This window comes from Chelmon rostratus, chromosome 19 (assembly GCF_017976325.1).
Source record: "Chelmon rostratus isolate fCheRos1 chromosome 19, fCheRos1.pri, whole genome shotgun sequence".
Classification (NCBI taxonomy): Eukaryota; Metazoa; Chordata; class Actinopteri; order Chaetodontiformes; family Chaetodontidae; genus Chelmon; species Chelmon rostratus.
The window spans coordinates 4,742,672-4,755,201 of NC_055676.1; the positions used below are offsets into that span (position 1 = coordinate 4,742,672).

The 12,530-nt window shown below is 43.6% G+C and overlaps 1 protein-coding gene across 1 annotated transcript in view; it reads right to left on the reverse strand.

Moving 5' to 3' along the window:
* grin3a (glutamate receptor, ionotropic, N-methyl-D-aspartate 3A) overlaps positions 1-6,753 on the reverse strand; it is a 41,753-nt gene extending 35,000 nt beyond the window's left edge. The window contains exon 1 of the mRNA XM_041960483.1: positions 5,992-6,753. Coding sequence (XP_041816417.1) covers positions 5,992-6,753 — 762 coding nt within the window. The remainder of the gene's footprint in view (positions 1-5,991) is intronic.
* Between the last annotated feature and the right edge of the window lie 5,777 nt (positions 6,754-12,530).

Sequence of the window (12,530 nt, forward strand, 5' to 3'; positions counted from 1 at the left end):
GCTGCTTTGGTTCGCTCTCATTGCTCTCACCAACATCGTTTCTCGACACAGCAGCCAGTGTTCAGTGAAGAACTCGTATACATCTACTGTGCACTACCACTACTGTGCATCTACCGGCACCAAACAGCAGAAAGACACAGCTAGTGACAAGCTGGTAAGTAAAATGTGGCATTTACTAGCTTAAGAGTCAGATATTTCCCTCTGGAGTTGGAAGAGACCAAAAATGGAGCTAAAAAAGGAATATTGGACTTAGGTTCATCAAGTGGCCAAGCATCAAAGTGACCGGAAAATGTACTGACACAGGTTTAAATAAATATGACATATGAATGATTTGTAGCTAATTGAAACAGGCAAAACCAACAAATCAGTCTCCGTCAGACCAGCGCAAACCTACTGTACTCTACACCTGCAGTGCACTCAACCATAGGATTATAGGCTAGAAGATCAGAGCAGATACAATATGAACAGATGACACAGTCATCCCTGCCGTACTTTAGATAAAATTAAATAGGCCAGATCAGGCTGCATGAGCTGCCAGATCTGCTTCAGTGTACCTTGGCATACTGTACCCAGCACACAACATACCAGCCACCCAGGCAATCAATTAGTCATGCGTTTGCTTGCATGCGCTCACACACACACACACACACACACACACACACACACACACACACACGCAGTACTCACGCTTAAAAGGCCCTCAGCAACTCTGTTTAATTGACTTTACAACTTTTACACAAGCTTTGCACTAAAAGTCCATTAGATTAATCTATTGGTTAATTTCATTTATCCCATTAATCACTCTACCCAAAAGGCATGCAAATAAGACAATTACTCATCTGATTATTGCATATACATGGATGGATTATTGCTGCAACAAAAGCACCACCAAAAGCAATACAATGAGTTTTATTTCAGATTCAGAAGTCCTGTGTCAGGGAAAGAAATGGTGATGCAGTCCACAGGGCATCAGACCCTCACCTCCTCTCATCCCTCAGGAGGATTGGAGGATTTATTCTCAGCTGCAGCACTTCTGCACTGTGATCACCATAAATCTGTAACCCTCTCTTTGTTCCTCATGTAAATAAACAGGAAAGATTTTGCTAGAAAGTGCGGCTGCCTGCTCTCTTACATAAATACAGAGGTCTGCTGCCTTCGATGCACCAGGAAATCCCAGCTCTGTTGTCGCTGTGCTCTTTCATCACTCTTCTCTCTTCATATATATATATTTTTTTCTGTGATTTCCACCACCAAAATATTATTTGCTGTGAGTCTTTAGCCCAAGAAACTTGCAACCCTTGCTGCATGGTAAAACTGCAGGGACTGGCAGAATCACGAGCCTGTGGGCAAATCAAATAAACTAGGAATGACTTGGTTATTGATCTTTTCTTGGTTCAGTGATTCATTGTAGGGAAACTGATTTGAATGGGTTTCTGTTATTTAACAGATTACTTAAATATATAGGACGCAGTCGTGCCCTTTGAATAATTTGCAGAGAAATGTTGATTTTGCAAGAAAAATAAATTGCAAATGTTGCAAAATATCCTGGGGGGGGGGGGGGGGGGGGGGTCTCACTACTGTTCCTTTCACAGCAAGAAATCCCTCTGGGCCCAGCCCATAACTCCATGACGATCTACCCATACGTCTTAGCCAGTCATCCTACTGACCTCCTTGTGTCAATGCCAGCATTATTTATGAAGGGACAAAACTCCCCCTGTAGTCAGCAAAGCCCTATCATTCATCTGTTATCCCCGCACAGATGCTGAGGACATAATTACTCCGATATCCTGATCAGCCTAATCTACAAATTAATTTACCAGCATGTAATTGAAAAGATAATTCCAGGCTTACAATGTACCTGTGTACACAAGTGTGTGTTTTTTAATTTTCCAAGTACAAATATTCATGACAAAAACCATCTCTGAGTCATTATCATCATCCTTCAATCCCAGAGCTCCCTGCCCTTTAGCCCAAACTCATCATGAGGTGTAAAGAATCCAACTACTTATTAACATATTGACAAGTTTTCAGGAAAACATCATTCTTATATGTCTGGCACACTGTATGAGCGGGTATGTGAGGCACGTGCTAGCTAACACATAAAATGATCCTGAAGAAGGACTTTTGAAAAACGCAACAGCGCTGCGTCAAGTAGAGGTTTCTGTCAATACCCTTAAACGGTGCATATCGGTCGTACAATTGTTGGTAAGTTTTAACGTGTAACTGATTTTCATCAGTGCTGCTGTTCTAAGGATCCACACATACTATTTTGGTTGTCCGTGATTTGAGGCTGAATTAAAGGCCTGATTGTGATAGCTGACACTGACAAATTATGCATAGTGGAACTCAATATAACCAAAATGTGAGACAGCGTTCGTGGCGTCTGTTGTTCCATGGCCTGTGATGTATTTGTTGACTCGTTTAAACCAATGGCTTCCTTCTGTCCTGCTAAAATCAGACTGCCACACTGCATGCACCAGTAGCTGCACTCATGCAGCTGTTAGCTACACATGCACAAACTAATGGATTCCAGCACAACACCAGCAACTGTAGCCAACACCTGTCTGATACTGTCTGCAAACCCTGAACTTTGGAAGCTTAGCAAGGGCAGGAGTGGTTGCAAGACTTTTGTGCGTTATATTAGATTGCACAGATGTATCTAATGAACTGACAGCATGGTGGATGCCTCCTGCCTCTGTCTGCGCTTTACATTGCAAACCTTCATGTTCCACATGTAGTTCTGTATCTATGCCCGACAGAAGGGCCCCACATTTTAATGCAAAAAGCATTCATTTGTAGATAACTGCATGAAGAAGCAACATATATTAACATATATGCTTCAAACTGCCAGTAAATATGCTGGGTTTATTTGCCACAAGCTATAGTGTTGTGGACCAGCATGCGATAGATTTCCACTTCAAAAGTAGGTCCTCCTATCAGACACAGCTGGTCTTTCCCAGGGAGTTCCTTTCTCAAGGAGTTTCTCAGTCCCTGGCCTTTTACATGCTAAAATCTCAACTCTGTGCTACTTCCAAACCCCCTCGCCACCCACTCCCAACCCACCTAGTCCCTGGACTCTGGGGTCACTTCATCCTTTGCTCCATATGCTCCATACTCTCATGCCACAGTCACATCATTTCGACACTTACATAACAAACTGTGGGCAGGTTACATTATCAAAGGCCGCTCACAGATTCATTATATTATAATATTATATCATATTTTCAACAGTGAACTTTCTTTAACCTTAATTTAATAAGAATAAATAAGAAAAATGTCAAAAGAGAGGCCATCAAATATAAACACTCATGAGATCCTCTGAAGACATTGAAATAGTTTTTTATATTTTGAAAAGTCTATTTTCAGAGAAATTGCCGTCAGCCTTTAGTTGGGATTTGATAGCAAAACTAGACTGAGTCAGAGGGGAGTTAAACCATTTCTCCAAAAGTCACTCACCAGCACTGCACAAACTGTTTGTATGGCTGCCCATCATCCTCCCATCCTATCCAAATGCCCACCCATTGATCCATCCATCCGTCAATCAATCAATCTATCTATCCTTGTTGGCTGTTTGTCTGTTATTTCACTTTTAGGAGGTAGTCGGAACTTTAAACGCCTGCTGACGACTTGCAGGGAAACACTTCCTTGTGCACAGAGCAGGAAATTAGATATTACCCTCGAAACACACACACACACACACACACATTACTATCGCTCAGTAGGTGGCAAGTGTCCCAGAGCCCTTCAGTCTAACTAATGGTTGTGATGCGTGTCTCTCTCTCTCTCCCTCTGCGTGAGTGTTGAAAAAAACAACGATCTTCTTTGCCCCTCCCAGGACGGTTGTGTGTGGAGAGACAAAGACACACACACACACACACACTCTGACTGCCAGTCGCTACTCATTGATATGCAGTAACTTCCCTGTTAGTGCCACCTAATTAAAGTGGTTTACAGTCTATAGTTCCATTAAATCATTTCGTGTTGTGGGTCTGTGTGGGTGTGTCTACTTGTACTTGTGAGAGAGATTTCTACCTGCACACACAAATAAACACACACACAAACACTCAGCAGGTGTCTTTTCCAGAGAACGGTTATTGATGAACCATCCCAGTGATTAATTTAGAGTGTTTACACTTTTGAGTCATTTTCTCTCGCTCTCATTTCAGCTGCAAATCTTCAATTTGTGTATTTGGCACAAGAGCAACTTTTCTTTTTTTCTTTCAGCTCATGAACTTCACTAAGCTCACGTGCCGCCTCTGACCAACCGTCAAGGTTGATTTTCATTAAGTGAGAGCAATCTTTCTTTAGCCAGAACCAAGCAGTTGGAGTCGCCTAACCATAAGTCCATAAGCGAGACAGACCAGAGAAGGTAACATCGGTTTGGAAAAGTTACACGGCTGTTCTGACAACAGCGTGTGCTGTTTCACATCTTGAGTACCACACTATTCTAAAGAATAAAGCTAAATTCTGAATATGGACGGATGCAATCAAACTGGGCGAAAAGTGACTTATTGAGTCGAAAAGAGTTAATTTTAAAAAGGCATGACACCATTTCTCAAAAAAAGTGAAGGCTACTTTTACAGAATGAAATGTAAAACAAAACATACTAAGAAAAGGCTAAATTGTTTGGTTTTTTAATAATAATGCCACTGCAGATTATAAGTTTCTATAATGATGCTTTCCTGCCAAGTGAGTATATTGTTTGGTGAAAAGAACTGCATATATACTGCAGTATGGCCAAAGCTATTGTGAAGTCATTTAGAGAACAAGTGGGGAAGAACAATTTCGCCCTTGTTGTAAAACGCCTCCAAAATTTCCTTTCGGGTTGGCTCGCTGTGCTCCATTCAGTGTGCATTCACCTCTGGAAATGGCCAGATGCCAAAAGCAGCAATGAGCTCGATCTCGATCTTACAGGTGGTTCTGCATACACAGGTTTTCTCGTACAGATGTAATATTAGGCCAGAATCTGGTGAGGGCTTTGACTTTAGATTGATGATGCTGCACAATGCAAGCACTGAGCCATTTGGACTAGCCCTCTGATTAACTTCAAAATATAAAATCTGATTATCATATATGTTTTTGATAATTATAAGTGGACAGGTTGAGGAAGGGCTGTTTATCATGTCTTTGTGAGCAGCACAACTTCCATTCAGCCTACTAGTGTGTGTGTGGATTCATTTGTCCGGGTAGTAAGTTGTCATATGGTATAGTACAAAATGAATTCCTTGACTCCACTATAATGCTGTACTCTGTCTATCTCCATGGTGCTGGAATTCTGCTTCACGTATGCACAGTGGGATGCTGAATACCAACAAAGCGTTTGTTTATGCACACACACCTCAGGGCATGTGCTGCTGGGTGCACGTAGACTTCAATCACATTTCTTACTTGTAACCTTGTCTGCAAAAGAAGAGCGAATGCACTCTCTGCAGACACCCAGTGCGCACAGTAGATTTGCAGCACCGTGGATAGAGCCATCTTGTGCTCTCTTCATGCTCCTCACAATTTTGTCTCAGTCTGAAACCACCACAGCTTTTCTCAATCTGATGCTTCGTGTGAAAATCTTAAGCATCTGCCACTTCAGCGTAATTTGGGCCATTTAACGAAGACTGCTGTAAACAATACTGAACAAGAAAAAGGAAAGGTTTCGTGCAGACGAGGAAAAAGACCAAAAACAACAGGAGGAAGTGTCTCCCCCATCCAGCCTCTGCCTAATATCTGGGCCACTGTCGGTGAATTAGGCCATATAAATCCATATGAACTCATTCTCCTCACGTATTGAAACTGAGAAAATCTATTTTTGGGCAAACCCGCTTTGTGATCACATATTTTGTTTGTGTCAAGTGAACATAAACGACCTGAGGTCGTTTTTCTTTCCAGAACATCTGTCACACCTGTACAAACGGTCGACTGCAGCTGTGCACAGAGGTGCAGTAATCAACAGTTAACAGCAGTTCAAACATAACTTAGGAATAACTTTTTTTTTTTTACCTCACTGTGGCGCGTAAACTCCCTCTGCACAACGCTGACTACTGGCACCTGAAGCGCAAGCGAGACAAACTCCAACTTGACGAGCTCGTCCCGGTTCCGTGGAAAGGCGATCATGGCGGAAACCCCCTGCACGATCACGGTGTGACACACGCTCTCCACGAAGGACAGCGGGTCTTCGCTCTCGGGGCTGCCCGCAGAGGCGGAGGAGAACGCGGGCAGCTCGCCGAGTCCGGACCCAACGGCCATGACAAGCTCCAGGGATAAATTGTATGGCAGCAATCCGGCCCGGTTGAGAGCCTCGACCGCGAGCAGGACCGAGTCTCGGGGTGCGAACACGCGGTTCTCCCTCGAGGTGTTTTCCTCTCGCTGCCGTGCCTGGCTCTTATTCCTGCTGGACCCCCGCTGGCTATTAACGGTGCCTCTAGTCCTGAGGCTTCCATATCCAGGCGCACTGGCACTTGTTTTAACCTGCTTTTCCAACTCCACTCGCCGCTCCCCGCTCCCAATCAAACCTCGGTCGGCGTCCCAGTCCTCAGAACCGCTGCCGCCGGTGGCGGAGAGCAAGCGAGGCTGAACGTGCAGCGCCCCGACCCGAACCGTGTGGCCGATCCGTTTCAGCACCTGGCACGGCTGCGGGTGCGAGTGAGCGCACGGCGGGAGAAAGACGAGAGCGCACAGTAGTAAACATAATGGTGGCGAGACCCCGGTGCCTGCTCGAGTCGCCGGGCCATTCATCATCATCATCACCACCGTCTTCATCATCCGCGCTCCACAGCTGCACCGGATGCCCCGTCCACCCACAGAACGGCCGAACACCGGGGCCGCTCCGTTGGTCCCCCTCCTGGGCCCCTGCGTGTGGCCCTGGTGCGCCGCTCAGACCAGCTGCAGCCCCAGCTCCAGCTCCAGCTCCGGATCCAGCTCGCGGCAAAGTTGTGCGTTTCTCCACGGACACGGACAACAGGCTGCTGAGGCGCGAGATGAGGCACGAGCCGCGCACAAGCAAAAAATTATCCCCAAAAGTGCTGTTTTTCATCTCAAAAGATTTTCATCATTCAAGCCTTTTGATTACCAAACAGGTCGTGGAATCAAGCGGTAAAATGTCCACATATTCCAGTGGCAGGGAAAGAAAATATGAAGCGGAGTGTGTAGGCAAGCCCAGAGGAGGAAATGTCGAAAAAACAGGTTAATGCGCATCAAACACATTCCAAAACAGTGAAATCCACCACTGGAAACATCTGATGGCTTCGAAGGAAAATTATCCCATTATCATCCAGAGCGCAGGAGCCAAGACAACATCACTCCATCCCCGTACACGAGATGAAAAAAAAAGAAAAAAATGTTTTTTTTTCCTCCTTGTTAAACACCCGAGTAGAAGCTTTCCAGAGCGCGCGCGCTGCTTGGCTCGAGTCAACCTCTGTACCGACACTTGTACCGGCGAGACCTCCAGCACGAGAGCGCGGTCTTCTGCGCACGTTCCAATGAGATTTAACCCCGTCCTCACTTTACCCCCACCTCACCCCCTTTAACTGTGTCAGCGGGAAAGGTTGTGAATGAGTAAGTTGCGCAAGGCAAAATAAGCAAAGACATTACCAAATAAATAAACACAAGGGTGAAAATAGATACTTAGTAGCAGCTGAAATGGTAGTTGGTAGAAACTTATGTTGATTTTTGATTGTGTACCTTATTGTCAAACATTACCATTCATTCATACAGTAACCCTGCAATAAATAACAATGTGCAAAGCTTTTTGGTTGTGTCAGAGAGGTGCTGATTCAGATTTATGGTCATTTGTTAAACTGTACTTGTGCATAAATGTGTGCAATCTTTCTTATGGCATTATCTGTGCATGTAACACCTGAAAGCCTGACTGTGTAGCCTAATGCATTCCAATCTTGCACACTGGCCTAACAAATAGAAATAAATCTACGCTTCTGCTACAGTCTCAACAAAAGCAGAACAACCGAACCGTTACAAAAGTGGTATTTGTGTCAGGAATGTGTAAGATTGTGCAGGTGATCTTACCAGCGTGTCCAGCATCAGCTCATCTTTTCATGCAAACGTCAAAAACTGTGCAACACATTGATTAGATGTTATATAGGATATGTGAGATTATATTATATATTTGGCCTGCAGTGTGTGTGTGTGTGTGTGTGTGTGTGTGTGTGCATGTCTCAGCCAATTTAGACAGAACCAGACAGCCGCCTGCTCTTAATGAGATTCATTTAATCATATCTAAGGAGACCAGATGAGATTGTTAACAGTCGTTGAAGGAGGGAGTGTTTAACTGATGTGCCCTTTGTTGCTGTGGTAACCTACAGGTCAGAGGTCGTCATTGACCCAATCAGCAGCCTCTGTTTGAATAGCGACCCAGATTAATGATTGGTTAATTGTCTGATCTAGATTAATGATTGGCTAATGGTCCGTCTTGAAATGAGACGCTCGCCTACCAGGATATTGGAAGATCAATGATCCTGATCGATCTGATACAGCATGACCTCAAAGGATGGAGCGGGAAGGGAAGGAGAGAGAGACAGAGAGGAGGTTTTGACAGGAGAGGAGGAAGAAGAGAAGGAGGAGGAGGCGGTGGCCAGAGGGGACTGTGGGTGAAGGAGGAGAGAGAAGTAAAGGTGTTGGAGAGGGAAGAGGAGCATAGAAATGGAAATGGATGGACTGATGGGAGGAGAGCGAGGAGAAGCAGACATGGAGGTGAGGGGAAGAGGAGTGGAGAAGTGGATGCTGTAAGGACAGGAGAAGAGGAAAGAGGAGGACAGGTAAATGAAGACAGAATGTGTGGAATGAGAGGCGATAGAAGAAGCTCCTTCAGCTGCAGCCTCTTAAAAGATTCGAGGGTATTACGAATACAAGAAAGATATTTTATTGAAGAAAATGAAACAAAAGCAGAGGGAGGAAAAGAAGGAGAAAATTGCACCGACTGAAAGATTCAAGGTGAGATTTGAAAGCGAATCTTTGAAAGGGCCATCATAGTTGTTGCACCAAAAAAGCAATTCTGTTTGCTTTTTTTCTTTTTCTTTTTTAGCTATTACATTTTGCACCATGCAGAGGAATGGCATATTAGACAGCCATGTGCTGCACAGGGCTTTCAAAAAGGCTTCAGTCAGAGTGCTAATTCTAATTTCAGCTCTTGATAAAGAGACAGTTTAATCACAGAAATGGTTTAGATTACCTCTGCCATTGGAATTGAGCTCACTGTAGGAAGTTCACACTTACCGTCATATTCTAGCTCTTTCCCCGTGGGCCTCTCATGAGAAATTCATACTTTTTAGGGACCGTATGAAAATGTATGGGGGGGGTTATAGCCTGGGTATTAACTGAGATCAACTAAGGACATCAAAATAATGACTTTTGTGCACTCGGCATGTCGTAAGGGCACATTTGGCCATGTGCACATGACAAGTCCCAGCTATTAGGGATTGAATGTCATCTCTGGCAGAGAACACGTGATTTTTTTCACTAGCCCACCGTGGCCTGGACCTTCACTATGTTCTGCATTGTAAAAGAAAAGAGAATTGCAGTCACAATATAGTTCATTTTAGGGCTATATAAAATCTGCCTGCAATTCAAGGTTAGCATCACATGTTGCCAAGTCTTTCTCCTGATCGGTGACGTGAAATGAAACATGACAAGGGACTGATCTGAACACACACACACACACACACACACATTTCTGTGTATTTATTTATATGTTTATTGTGTAAAACCAAATCAGTTGTGCTTAAAGCGCTTGTTGGTGGCACCGCGTGCAGGAGCGCCTCGGGCGTAGCTGCCTCCCCCTCCCCTTCGGAGTCGGTAAGCAGTGGACATCTTCCGACTGAGTAATTAACTTGTGTTTTGATATGCTGTCTGGAGGAAACAACACATTTGTGTTCAGTCCCTTGGGGCAAATAAATGACTTTATCTTGTCATGGAGGAACACTGGCTTTGTGACTTGAGAAAGTTTTACTCATTTATTTATTTTATTACATAAAAGTTAGAGAAACCCTGACCGAAACAAATATATGTTAAAATGTTTTCTCGGCACAGCCTTCGTCTTTCTCACTTTTCTCCTTTTCATTTAGGCTGCCTGTTTGTCTCTCCGTCCACTTTCGATTTCTTTACCTAACTTCCTGTTTGCCTGTCTTTGTTTGTACCTGCCAGCCGTCTCCCTGTCTTACTGCTCGCAGGCTCATCTGATTTAACATGCCTATCCGCCTGCCTAGTTGGAACACCTACAAGTCTGTCCTCTCTTTTGTCCCTATCTGAATATCTGTCTGACCCCTTGTCAGATTGCATATTCATCCATGTCCCTGTGTGTCTGCTCTGGTTGTCCGACTTGCTGACTATTTCCTTCACCTGTCTTCTTTCCCGCCGATCTGCCCACCTTTCTGTCAGCATCATTGCGTAACTGTCTGCCTGTCTGTGGCTCCGCCTGCCCGTCTCTCATTTAGTCTGCTCGCCGTATAGTGATGCTGCAGACTTCTCTGACCCTTACACCTGCCAACCAAATTCCTCCACGGTTCAGTTCCTCCTCCCAGCAGCAGGGCTTATGAACAGATGAAACCTGAAGGCACAAAGAAAAAAAAGATCAAGGTTAGAGCACCTATTAAACACACGCCTGATCACATGGGTTAAACACACAGAGACAAAGCCTTCCATGCATACAGGCACGTTGATTTAAATGAACAAATAAAGGCCACTGAAATCCAAAGAGAGGAAGTGGATTTGCAGCTAAAACATTAAGATCATTTATAAACTTAAATATTACAATAATGCATTTTTTATTTTGACTGATGTCTTTACAATAGTGTCTTTTATAGTTTTTGAGTAAGGTGTGCGATTAGGACTGAGGTACAAGTGGATCATGATTAGTGTTCAGGTGTTTGACTTTGCAGCTTGGGGATAAATGAACAACAATCTGCCCTTGTAGTCCGACTGACACAAAACTATTTGTTTTACTCGGGTTTGCGTGGAAGCCTTGATACAGCCGAGCCAGCGTGAGCAAACGCCTGATTTTAATTATTTAATCCCCCTCATCAGTCTGCTGTCACAGCTTCAAGCTGTTGCCATAGCTTTGAAAGTGACTTTTTTGTGTTCTAAAGGTTTTTTCCCCATCAAATACCACTATTGTTCAGAGCAATAGCTCATATATATATATATATATATGTGTGTGTGTGTGTGTGTGTGTGTGTGTCACAAATATCTTGTTATACATCATACACACAAAAACATTTGCTGTTTGCTTCCCTTGTGAGCCCAAATGAAGTGATTTAGTCAAGCGAGGCAGTTGGTGCTCAAAAGCAGAACAAGGAAGGATTTCTGTTGTTTGTCGAAAAATTCATAATTAGGACCCCACTTGGTGATGAAGTATATTCAGCAGAACTCAGACGTACGGAGTGTATACAAATAAACCATTTATAATTCTGATTTTTGAATTTTTACAGCGCCACTCTGCCAAAATCAAGCAGCCAAGCCAAAAAAAAAAAAGAAAAAGAAAAAGAAAAAGAAAAATGAAGTGGTTTCCAGTAGTTTATCCATATGTTTTCATTAGTCATTTCACAGCTACTGCAGGTATTCAAACAGCATTTTCATTTGACTGAATTATTCACCAGAGCTCAAACTGTTACAGCCTTTACTGACAAAGAGGCCTACAGTTTTGGTAAGTAACAAAGGAGTTCATTCAGCATGTTAGGACGCACACGTTATTACACCGTATGGAGCACCTCTCATGTATGCAAGTTATTTTCTAAGGGGAGAACAATTTAAATTCAAATCTTAGCCACTAATAGCTTTTCATGCATGCTATCGCTCATGATAATAGTGGAGGGGGAAAAAAAGCACATGATAAAAATATTTTTGCATCCAAATGAAAATTATCTCAGCTGCGCTTATATACGAAAAAAAGCACCCTAAAGAGGAGCTTTGTCCATTCTTGGCAGGGTCTTAATTGCATAATCGAGGTCACAGAACACAAAAAGGCAATAAAACTACCACTCTCCATGAAATGCACACACAGTGAATAAGTAGTTGTCTGCAGTCGCGGTGATTTTAGTGGAATCCAAAGAAGGTAAGAAACAAGGCAACATATAGAGGCTTTCATGTAGAATGGCAGGTCGGGATGATTGGGATCTAGTTTCAAAAATAACCTTGAGAGTTTGGAGTGAGTCATCTTTGAGTCCTGTACTCCTGTTTGTGTTGAGACAGTGCGGTGAATGAGAAAACAGCGCGACAAGATGGACAGAGAGGAAATATGAGAAAGAGAGCAGCAGAGAAAACACACATGAGAATTACACAGATTCCAGAGGAAGAGCAGGAGAGTGAAAAGAGCAAAGTCTTTTTTTTTTTAACTATTTCTGCTGTTTTCTAGTCAGCATTAAGCTACAACAGTCCTTCACTCCAAAGCCCTGTTTTATCTCACAGACAGGCAGTCGCTGTCAATCCCCCTTTGGACCATTGCCCCAGATTACAAAACCCAGATTGGGCAGAGGAGGACAATAGCCTTGTTTTCAGACAGCAACTCAGAGGACAGCATGGTGGCACACAGA